A 12,578-nucleotide genomic window follows, 5' to 3' on the forward strand; every position below is an offset into this window, starting at 1 on the left:
GTAATTCACTTTTGCTTTTGTTTCCCTTGCCTCTGAAGACGTGTTGAGTAAGAAGTTGCTGCAGGCAAGATCAAAGAGGTTTTTGCCTGCTTTCTCCTCAAGGATTTTGATGGCTTCCTGTCTTACATTGAGGTCTTTCATCCATTTTGAGTTTATTTTTGTGTATGCTGTAACAAAGTGGTCCTGGTTCATTCTTCTGCATGTCCCTATCCAGTTTTCCCAGCACCACTTGCTGAAGAGACTTTTTTCCATTGGATATTCTTTCCTGCTTTGTCAAAGATTAGTTGGCCATACGTTTGTGGGTCCATTTCTGGGTTCTCTATTCTGTTCTATTGATCTGAGTGTCTGTTCTTGTACCATATTGTCTTGATGATTACAGCTTTGTAGGATAGCTTGAAGTCTGGGATTGTGATGCCTCCTGCTTTGGATTTCTGTTTCAAGATTGCTTTGGCTATTCAGGGTCTTTTCTGGTCCCATACAAGTTTTAGGATTATTTGTTCCAGCTGTGTGAAGAATGCTGGTGTTAGTCTGATAGGGGTTGCATTGAATATGTAGATTGCTTTGGGTAGTATTGGCATTTTAACAATATTTGTTCTTCCTAACCAGGAGCATGGAATCTTTTTCCATTTTTTTATGCCTTCTTCAATTTCTTTCATAAACTTTCTATAGTTTTCAGTGCATGGATTTTTCACCTCTTTGGTTAGATTTATTCCTATGTATTTTATGGTTTTTTTGTGCAACTGTAAATGGGATTGATTCCTTGATTTCTCTTTCTGTCGCTTCATTGTTGATGTATAGGAACACAACCGATTTCTGTGCATTGATTTTATATCCTGCAACTTTGCCAAATTCATGAATCAATTCTAGCAGTTTTTTGGTGGAATCTTTTGGGTTTTCCATATAGAGTATCATGTCATCTGTGAAGAGTGAAAGTTTGACATCCTCCTGGCCAATTTGGATGCCTTTGATTTCTTTGTGTTGTCTGATTGCAGAGGCTAAGACTTCCAATACTATGTTGAATAACAGTGGTAAGAGTGGACATCCCTGTCTTGTTCCTGACCTTAGGGGGAAAGCTCTCAGTTTTTCCCCACTGAGGATGATATTAGCGTTGGGTTGTTCATATATGGCTTTTATGATCTCGAGGTATGCTCCTTCTATCCCTACTTTCTTGAGGGTTTTATCAAGAAAGGATGTTGTATTTTGTCAAATGCTTTCTCTGCATCTTTTGAGAGGATCATATGGTTCTTGTCCTTTCTTTTATTGATGTGATGAATCACGTTGATTTGCAGATATTGAACCAGCCCTGGATCCCAGATATAAATCCTGCTTGGTTGTGGTGAATAATTTTTTTAATGTATTGTTGGATCTGGTTGGCTAATATCTTGTTGAGGATTTTTGCATCCATGTTCATCAGGGAAATTCGTCTAGAGTTCTTTTTAGTGGGGTCACTGTCTGGTTTTGGAATCAAGGTAATGCTGGCTTCATAGGAAGAGTTTGGAAGTTTTCCTTCCATTTCTATTTTTTGGAACAGCTTCAAGAGAATAGGTGTTACCTCTTCCTTAAATGTTTGGTAGAATTCCCCTGGAAAGCCCTCTGGCTCTGGACTCTTGTTTTTTGAAAAATTAACTATTTTAATGTTTATTTATTTTTGAGAGAGACACAGAGGGTGAGTAGGGGAGGGGCCAAGAGAGAGGGAGACATAGAAACCGAAGCAGGCTCCAGGCTCCGAGCTGTCAGCACAGAGCCAGATGCAGGGTTCGAACCCACAGACCACAAGATCATGACCTGAGCTGAAGTTGGACGCTTAACCAGCTGAGCCACCCAGGTACCCCTAAAATTAATTTTTAAAAAGAACCCCATTCATACACAAGGCCAGATCTTGAGGCTTTTGAGGCTACTGCTCATTTGCTTTTCTCATTATTGTCATCTACTGCCTTCTTGGCCATATACTCACATTCAGAGCACTTTATCATCTGGCTAGTTTTTCATTCCAAGATTCTTCATCATTCTGAGGCCTTTCAACATTCATGTAGTCAAACCATCCACCACCATGTCTAACACTTCATCAGTCTGTTCAGTTCCAATAACCATCATACCCATTCTGTATCAGCCACTCACTTCCAGAGCTATACAGTACTACTCCACAGTTTGAAATGCTGACCACAGACTACAGCCCCCACTATGCCCATTCACCTCCTTCTTCCAGAGACGTAGAATCTCTGACTTTAGATAGAGTCGCCTAAGATAAAGAGTATATTTCCCAGATTTCTTTCTGTTACATGTGACCCATGTGGCAATTCTGGCCAGTGATGTATCACTTTCGTTATAGGTCTTAGATGGAGAGAACATTCCTTCTCTTATCCTCTTCCTCCTTCATGCTGCCTGAAATGTATATTAATGGCTGGTTATATGTATATTAATGGATGGTTCCAACATCCATTTTGGATGAGGGGACTATGGGAAAGGAAGCCCATATGGGAAAACTGCAAGACAAAAATCTCCTGGGTCTCAGATATTATAATACAACTAATCCAACTTTAACTGCCTATTTCTGGAACCTTATATGAGAAAGCACATCTCTCTTGTTTAAGGAACTGTTATTTTTAGGTTTTCATCATTCCTAGTTAAACTTACAAATCCGTTCACTCCCTTATTCCATCAGCCTTTCTTGGCCATACAGCACGATGGTTAAGAGTTTTGAAATCAAAGAGAGTTGGTTTGACACCCAGCTCTACCACCCAATAATTTCCTGATCTTCGGCAATTTATGTAAATGGTATAGGCATCAATTTCCGTATGTGTAGCTACCTCATTGTATCTAACTTATAGGGATATTGTGAGGTTCTTATTGCATGATACATATAAGGAGTTTGGTAAGCACCACTGTCCCTTGACAGCCTCACTCTGCTCTCATAATGCATCACTCTATCCATTCTTGCTGGCGTTCCCAACCTCCTCCCTTGTCCTGCTGCATCTTTCTTGCAATCCCTATCTTGGTCAATCCAAGTCTTCTCCTTGCCTACATGATTATGGGCTAACACAATTATGCAAATTGGGACCACTACAAGTGTATGGTCTCCAGCAGGGCTCTCCTGGAGGCTGGGAAGTATTTGAAATCTGTATCTATCCCTAAGCACATCCCTTCCCCACAGTTTATGCATTTTCACTCTTCACGTCATCCCTAGAATAAAGAAACATGTTTATTCTGCTTCCTTAAAAGAAAAAAAAGGGGCTCCTCGGTGAAGTCAGCTGAGCATCTGAGTTCAGCTGAGGTCATGATCTCATGGTTCATGAGTTTGAGCCCATCGTCAGGCTTGCTTCAAATCCTCTGTCCCCCTCTCTCTCTTCCCCTGCCCAACTTGCTCTCTCTCTTAAAAATAAACATTTTTTGAAAATTAAAAAAAAAAGAATTTTACCTCAATCCCTTTATCTCATCCCCTCCCCAATCATCACATACCTTACTCCACCTGAAGTAGAGAGAAATGTGACCTCTGTGCTCTTTTGAGCTAGGGACTTACTTTGCTTTCCTCCCCCTTATTTTTATCAATTACTACAAAGGGCTTTTAAATACATTGTTTCATTTAAGCCACACAATAATCCAGCAAGGAGAACTTGTACTATCGTTTTACAGATGAAGAAACAGAAGCTGAGAGAGGGTAACTGGCTTCTCCAAGGTCACTTGGCACCTAACATCCATGCCCCATGGCTTCAGTTTCAGACCGCTTTCCACACCACTACACAGCTTCCTTGGACCCTGCTACCCATCCCATCCATGGTCAGCCTAGATGAAACTCTCCCTTCAGAAGCTCTCTCACATCTGCCTTTCTTTCTGGTCACACATGCTGGCTATCCTCCCCTCACCCTTAATCAACCAATTTATCTCTCTCCTTAGCATCTAAAGCTGCCACTCCACCCCGCCCCACCAGATGACTCTTAAGGTACCACTCTGATTAAACCTCACCTCCCTCAAAAAACGCTGAATGCTCTCATTTTCCTGGAGAATCAAGCCCAGATGTCACAGCCACGTGGGCCCCAAGCTCTGACCTCGTTTCCCTTTCTGGACTCATCTCTCTGTTTCACCTGCAAAAAATCCTCCTCTGCTTTGGTCTTTTAGCCATTCCCTACACTTTCCTTACCCGGGGCCATGCTTTGTTCTTGCTGTTTTTCTTTGTTTGTGTCAGGTTGATTTGTTACTTCTTTTTACTTATAATACCTTGCCCACTAACCCACCACCCATTTTGCAATCTGTACACCTTAAACACACAACCCAAGTTCTAATTCCTTCATGTAGCCTCCCCTGCTTTCTAAGTGAGCAACTTTCATTCATATGGCACCTACTGCCTGGTTACATAATTTCCGCCATCAGTCTATAAGTTTCAGGAGGCTCCAACTATGTCAGAGGCATCTTTGTATCACTCTCATATCTAGCAGAGGCTCTGAATATAGTAAGTGGGCAACCAATGTGTAAAATCCTTTGGTTAAATGAATATTCAGGAATAAAACCATCTTCCCATGCAAACATATGCGTTTAAATTCCAAAATAAAAGACACACACACATGCACAAACTTTGACAATATCCACAGAATTTTCCATAGTCTTTAACAATTTAACAGAAATGAGAGATAACTGAGAAAATTTAAACTCATAATTTTATAATTTAAGTACAATGTAGTCCACTTAATTAAGAATTCAACTCCATTTAGGTTGTAAATAGATATTTAAAATTATGTATTTGTATTGATTTATAATACAGACATAGGTTTTCAAGGATTCATAGAGCTTCATGTCATAAGCCAGATGTTGTAACTGGCCTCTTTATTTGTTAGGTAAGTAAACCCAAAGGCAATGAAGTCTTGAAAAGTGGATGAAACCCCAAAAGAAACTCTGTGTGACCTACAAAGCGCTTTAATAAAATATTGTCCATGCAAATCCTACATCCAGTGATACTCATTTTGACCTACTGATGTTTCCATGGAGGATACTTCTGCTAGCTGTGATTTCTCTTCATGTAACATCCCAGCTCTCCACTTCTATTCTCATAATTTAGAACCCAGTTCCATCACATGTTGCTGTTAGTTCTCTGGCAAGTCAAACATTTTAAAGACTACAGGCAGGTTAGGAGAGGTTGTACAATGCAGGATGGAAAGTATTATGAAAACCAAACTCTCCTGTTTCGTCTTGTATTTGTGCTTCCTTTTGGTCTTTTCCCTACGTGGGTCCTTGGGAATTGTGTGCATGTGTAACAGTACCTACTACATGGTCTCTTTTTAGCACAGGTTGGATATGAAGAGTCCAAACAGGAAAACACTGAAGGAATCCTGAGGCCCTCAGAGAAATAAATTATAGCTGCTCCTTTAGCTCTGCTTTCTGTCCTCTGTTCTTTATTTAAGAAAAATAAGTTATTTCCCCCATTTATCAGCTCTCATCTTCTCAAATTATAAGCAAGTGAAATCAGTGAAGGTCACTTAAAGGCAAGTGTAAACCTGGCAAGTTTAAGAGAAGAGGCCATGGTATAGATTAGTGGCCTGGGGGGACAAACTGAACTACAGGAGCTTACAGTGAGGAAAAACTCAGGTTTGCTGTACAATGCTAGCACTGTGTTACACAACTGAGGCCCATCCCATAAGTACTAATTGTTTAAAGTCATACGGGCATAGGCAGTCCTTCAAATTCAACTATAAATATAACAAAAAAGAAAAAAATAGGGAGAAATTCAGAAATGTGCAAATATCATCGTTTCTGGGGCAAAACTCTATTGACCAGTAGTTTGGGTTTGCCACCAAGAAAAAGTAAGAACAAGAGAATTTTAGGAAGTAATATCCGTGAAGAAACAAAAGTCGGCAAAATGAATTTCAGGTCTTCATTATAGAGTTTATAGGTTTGAAAAAAAAGAAACCCAGGCTATTGAAGAATTCATACTTCTGGGAAACATTTTCCCATTCACTGTATCTATAACAACTATTAAACAAGTTCTCTTTCTCTCTTTACTAAGAAAGCCTCCAGAACCAAAAATTCCCGGGAGAACTTCTGTGCCACCATTTGCCTCGGGCTTCTTTACTCATGACTGCAACCCATCTCTGGAAACTGGGAATAACAGGTGGTCTAAAATCACTTATGATTAAGGGTACCTGCAGTGTGCCAATGATGTGAACGTTCACACATCTAACCAATACACATTTAACCAAGATGATCCTTTAAACCAGGACAACATGAGAAAGTGACATTACAATACAACAGAAAACCGATTTTTCCCATTGAACTACAGAATACTTTTCCAGAAGTATTTCACCTCTTTCCAGAAATATATAAAGTTAACTGCAAAACAGTAATAGCACAGTGTTCATCAAGCCACAGAACAAATCACCTTGTTTTCAAAATATTAACGTAAACTTAGTGTCAAGTGCATCAATGTACTAACCAAAATTACTGTTGCTTTTGAACAGTTGATACAACAAAAGTGCTGTGGGAAGTCCTATCAGCAAAACTGGTGGCAGCTTCAAAAGAGATCCATTAAAAATTGTTAGTGGTATGAAATAACAACTTATCAAAAATTCACTTCATGTTCACCAGTGTTAGCTCTTTAGAATGGGAGTTTAACTCCAGGGTATATATACTCTTCTGAATATAATCAACAAGCAACAAAGCCAGCGCCCACAGTTAGAGGTTTTTGGACCTGGCAGAAGGAATCTATTGTATGGCATAGATCTCTGTCCATGCTCAAAATATGTAACGATATTTCTCATCTATACCGGACTTCTTTGAAAAGTACTATACTGTTTCATATCCTCCTTTCACTATAACAAAATGTATTAAATAAAACCTTTAGATTAGATTTAAAAGCTGCTGAAAAACCGCCTGCTTTAGGCTCTAATTATCAGAGGTCTGTTATCTGGGAGCTTTGGGCTCTCAAATATCAGAAACCCCAATAACTTATCATAAAAATACAAGCTCTTGGTTTTGAAAAATATACAAAATGCACTTCACATGGAAATAGCTCTTGATTGTCAAGGGAAGTAAGATACCAGTCTCATTCATAGATTCGTGTTGTGTTTGCATTTCAGTGGTCTTTGTTTTTGCAGACTCCATTTTTCACAGTTTTGGGCAGCCTCTGACCTTTGGTGTAAGCACGGTACCAAAAATGGAGAAAGAGCAGCAGAAAGATGCACCCATAACTCATAATGATGTACAGAAAGACTGGAAACTGGTACTTGCAATCCTCCATGAAAAAGAACTGGCCTATGTGGATAGTGACAATAATGAACTGGGCCTAAGAGATGAAAGAATGAAAAATATTATTCAGATATGAAGTCACAATGGAGCAATTATCTCATGCATTCTTTGGCTGCTTACTTTTAAACACTCTCCAACCACATCTAGCGTACTGCTGGGTAGGGAATTTTATCTTTAAATCTATCTGCCCTCCATGGATGTGAGAGTGGGTAGGAGAGTGTCAGAATCCAGCCTGGAATTGGGAACCACTATGCAGTCCTGCCAAGCTCTATAACTCGAGCGGGGCCCCATGTAAATGCCCTGGAGCTGTGAGGTGCAAGAGGCCTTTTGTACCCAGAGGAAGGACCATCAGAGCAGGTTTTCTTGGCACGTCTCTGACTTGAGTCCTCGACTGAGGAAATGCACAAGGAACCACTATCTTATGGTCTTACTATTTCTAAAATAACTTCAATTCAAATATTCTGTCTTGCTGTTAGACAAGGTATTTCAATTTTGGGGAACTACAAACATTCTAATTACAGCCCCAGCAATTTTGTAGGATCCAAAGCATCTCTGAGTCCTTATATCTGCCACCTGTCATCCACAGTCATAGATAAAAATATATCCTGCCAATGGCAGGAGAAAATCTGTAAGGAATGAAACATTACTGATCACCATTCTAGTGATGCCCAAGGGCTCTTTGTCCCAGAACATTATACACAGTCTAAAGAGGAACACTTCCAGGCTAATGTTCAGACTTTTTGGATAGCTTTCTTCTCCTGATTAAAAGGCAACATGAGTTCTGAGGGAATTTTAGAAAAGTAAACATTTATCCATACAAATAAATAACAATTGCCTATAAACTATCCAGTTGTAACCATCGTTAAGATTTTCACACAGTTTCTTTTATTATCATCATCAACTTTCCTTGCCTTATCTGAATGAACTTTTATGACATTCCTGTGCAGTAGCTATCCCTCTCATTTTTCAGACAAGAAGATGAAACCTTAGGAAGCTTAAGTGACACCCTCAACATTTGATGTAGGTGTGTTTGTGTATAACCAACATGTTTGAAATAGTAATAAACAAATGTCTATTCTTTTTTATATAAGAATAGTTTGCCCCATTATTAAACATTTTTTACAACATTTAAGAGTAATGTTAAGTGCAAAAAGCCCAATATAAAGTTGTATACGCAGTATAATGCAAATCACACAAGTGTACATATATAAGTATAGAAAAGACAAGCTATTTAGATGTTTTAATTTCTCTGCAATGAGCATATATTACTTTACAGTCAGAAAAAATTCTTAAAAAGAAAACAATTGTGAATAATTTTCTTGATTTCATAATATCCCAAAGTAAGAATTAAAATAATTTATTTCACTATTTCCTTATACTTGGTTATTTAGAGTGTCGTCAACTTTGTCAGTATATTTATTATACCATCACTCTACATCTTTAATGCTCTAAAAGTTACATTCCCTCCCTCAAAGTCATTTAGATCTAGAATATGGAATTTCTAACTTCTAATTTAATATTATGCCTACTGTGGTTCAAATAACTTTGAGATTATCTTGATCATAACTATATATATTTAATATAAAAGCAAAAATAGTATAAAGATGGCATAAAGATACACATTATGGTTCAACTGAGCTTCTCGGCTACCAAACACACTTCATTTGCAACACAGTTCTTGACAAAAGTTTAAACTACAGGAAAAGGATAAGGACGGGATGCAATATAGGAGCCAGACACACTATATCCCTATTGTTTTGTAACTTTTGTTCTTTATTTAGTTACTATCCTGGTTCATAGGGAAGAGGAATGACTGCAATTTAGTTTTGTATCGGATTTTAAAGAAAATTAATTACTCACAAGCTGTAATGATGTCAAATATTTTTTCCACCACAAATACTTCTGGAAGGCTGGTCCCAATGCAGATAGCCCATAGTATGAATACATAACTACATGTACAGCTGTATTTAGAAAGGCATGGAAAGTTCCCAAACCACCTGGAAAATAAAATTATTATAAAATGGGGGCACTGTTCCTTAAAATGAGACTCATTTTGTCTAAATTGAGATTTTTAGAATAAATATTTCTTTAATTTTAGTAGAAAGAAATGCATCCAAAACATAAATCTTGTTAAACAGCTACTAAATTAGAGGGAACTGGATAATACATTCATTCAGTAAAATACAAGATGCAAAACTTTAAAAATAAATTAGCATGTCTATTGTTATATCTTAACCTTAAGATGGTCTTATAATTTGGATATACTTTAACAAATTAAGTTGTGTTACTTTTTTAACGTGGCATATGCTAAATGATAGTAATCAAATTCATTTTTTTAGTGAGGGTTGACATATGTACACAAATACATTAATCTTAAGTGTATAATTTGATGATTTTTTTACATAGGTATACACCCCACATAACCATCACCAAAGTCTACATAGACTATTTCCAACATCACATACATTCCTATGTCCCCCTTCCAAGAATATACCCCTCCCAAAGTAACCTTTATGCTAAAACTATAGTTCTGCCTTTTATTAAACTTCATATAAATAGAATTATACAACAGATTTTGAGACTTTCTTTTAATGTTTATTTATTTTTGAGAGAGATAGAGACAGAATGCGAGTGGGTTAGGGGCAGAGAGAGGGGGAGACATGGAATCCTAAGCAGACTCCAGGTTCCGAGCTGTCAGCACAGAGCCCGACATGGGGCTCGAACTCATAAGCCATGAGATCATGACCTGAGCCGAAGTCGGACGTTTAACCGACCAAGCCACCCAGGTGCCCCAAGCCTACTTTCTTTCAATCAACATAATGTTTTTAAGAATTTATCCATGTTGCTATGTATATTAGTAGTTTGCTTTCTTACTTCTGTGCAGTATTATAGTATTACACTGTATGAATTCATCACAATCCATTCTCCTGTGCTACAAAACTTTGGCAGTAAAACCACTGGCTTTCATCAGTAGGCTAAGCTAGGTTTGCCTTAGTTATTTAAAAATAATTGTTTTTCCAAAATAAACATTTATTAATTGTTAAGTCATCTTTGATTACCGCTTCCATTTGATTATTATCAATTGTGCCTTCTTATCTTGGTTTTCTTCTTCTAACCACTATATCTCCTACTGGTCCTATTCAAGTTAGAGTTGAAGCAAAAAATCCTTGGAGAACAGAAGCAAAGATCATTTCAATTGTCTTTAGCTGGACCTGTAGTAGTGGAAGGGGTAACAAGGTGATGAGCTGATAGTAGGGGCAAAAAATGAAAAAAACACTCTTCCCTGGCATCTTTCCTAAGACGGACCATCTAGAAGAAGCTGCATTCTTTATGTATAGCCTGATTCAGCTTAGTGATGCTGATCTGAGATTTAAATTTTTCTCGAAAATATTCCACTTTCTTTATTCCATTACTCTTTTTTTTTTTTAGTTTGTTTTCGAGAGAAACAGAGACAGCATGAATGGGGGAGGGGGGGGAAAGAAAGAGAAAGAGAGAGATAGAGAATCCCAAGCAGTTTCTGCACTGACAGTGCAGAGCCTCACGTGGGGCTTGAACCAACAAACTGTGAGATGATGACCTGAGCCAAAACCAAGAGTCAGACACTTAATCAACTGAGCCATTTATGTGCCCCTATTCCAGTATTCTTTAATTCCAGAAATAAAACAAAACCTCACAAATGTGGAACAATTACATTAGAAAAAGGACCACATTCATAAGCATTATGTATTCCGGAAATTTTAAAGCAAAACAAAAATTGTTGCATAGTAGAAACTAATGACTTAATAATCACTCATAATCACAGAAATCTTAGATACTTCTGGATACTACCACTGCTAAAGTATTCCTTTAACCTTTTTTAAATAAAATAAATATTTTTGAGTAATTTAAATACTTCCTCATTTCTGCTATACTATGCTTCATAAACTTTCCCTTACTAGAGTAAATAAAATTTCAGCCAATTTTTTAATTATCATAAATTTCAAGTCAGAAGAAACTGAATTAATGCAGCTTATCAACAACCTCCCACCTTTTATTATTTACATTTAGGTTAGTCTTTTTTCCCAAAATAAACTTAAATAAATAAATTATAGTGGTGTGAAAACACCTTTTCTGAGGTGATTTAAAAATATAATAGTTGTCTATTTCTGATAGGTTAGGAGTCAAGCTGCTTAACAGGCATATGCCAAATACTTCTTAATTCCATTTGTGTCTCCTGATTATACAAACACACAGGAAACCTATTTCACCTTTGATTAACAATCTACATCAGAGCCTTTCTCATTAAGACACCTCTCCCATTTTTTGTTAGAAGACTATTTTCCATTCAGAATCTTTCACCATTTAAATGTCCTAAAATGAGGATCCCATGGACAGGAATTTAATGAAGCACTAACGTAATTAACAGTGTTTAGTAAGGGTTACTCATCAAAATCAGCCATCAAAATTAACTTATTTTCTTGGAAGGCTTTCCTAATAAAGTATTTTCTAAGCTTGCTTTCTTCTTTACAACAATAGTTTTGAAAAGCTAACATCTCAGAATGAATTACAATTAGTGCCATCACATTTTATTCCTTTGGATTAGAAAAATAAAGGAATCACCTGGGTAATTATCACAGCTCTCCATATCTCTGGAAGGGAATATGTGCATAATGAATATAAAAACCTGCCAGAGAAACGTTTTATCATATTCCAAAGAAAAGTTGGATTGCTGTTATGCCAGAGAAGTGTACAACAGGCAAACAGGAAATTAAATACTAGATAGAGATCAGCTGTGCTCAAGTTTTTGAAAGAACAGTTTAAACTTAACAGTTCCATTCTAGGAATGAAAGTCAATGCCAAACCACATTTCTGGAAGTATCTCAGCTCTTATCACTGTACTTGTCACTAAGTAGATATAGGTGTACAAGTGTTTACTAAATTCCACATGCAAGACTGAATGGAAATGCCAACTTAGGGAACGTATAAGAGAGAAGAAAGTATTTGCATTTTGTAAAGCAGAAGGGGGATTAAGGTGTGGAAAATGAACCCACTACAAAGTGTTCAATGTCCATAAATAGGGTAACATTGAAAAACAGGAATTTCTTTTTTAAAATTTCATTATCAAAAGCAATACTTGTTTAGAAATGGAAGCCTATCAATGGACTCAAAGATACACTTTTTTAAAAAATCTGTGATTTGGTATTTATTTATTTATTTAACATTGATTCATTTTTTTGAGAGACAGAGAGAGAGCACATGCAGGGGAGGGGCAGAGAGAGGGGGAGACACAGAATCCGAAGCAGGCTCTAGGCTCTGAGCTGTCAGCACAGAGCCCGATGCAGGGCTTGAACTCATGAAATGTGAGATCA

The 12,578-nt window shown here is 37.4% G+C and overlaps 1 protein-coding gene across 3 annotated transcripts in view; it reads right to left on the minus strand.

Moving 5' to 3' along the window:
* Window positions 1-4,582: 4,582 nt before the first annotated feature.
* The window catches only part of ELOVL7 (ELOVL fatty acid elongase 7), a 74,696-nt gene continuing 66,700 nt past the window's right edge, over window positions 4,583-12,578 (minus strand). For all 3 annotated transcript variants that reach the window (XM_045494078.1, XM_045494071.1, XM_045494088.1), the window contains 2 exons: window positions 9,091-9,227; window positions 4,583-7,267 (listed from right to left, as the gene is read on the minus strand). In XM_045494078.1, coding sequence (XP_045350034.1) covers window positions 7,058-7,267; window positions 9,091-9,227 — 347 coding nt within the window. In that variant the 3' untranslated portion in view covers window positions 4,583-7,057. The remainder of the gene's footprint in view (window positions 7,268-9,090; window positions 9,228-12,578) is intronic.

Source organism: Leopardus geoffroyi, chromosome A1 (assembly GCF_018350155.1).
Source record: "Leopardus geoffroyi isolate Oge1 chromosome A1, O.geoffroyi_Oge1_pat1.0, whole genome shotgun sequence".
In the NCBI taxonomy this organism is placed as follows: domain Eukaryota; kingdom Metazoa; phylum Chordata; class Mammalia; order Carnivora; family Felidae; genus Leopardus; species Leopardus geoffroyi.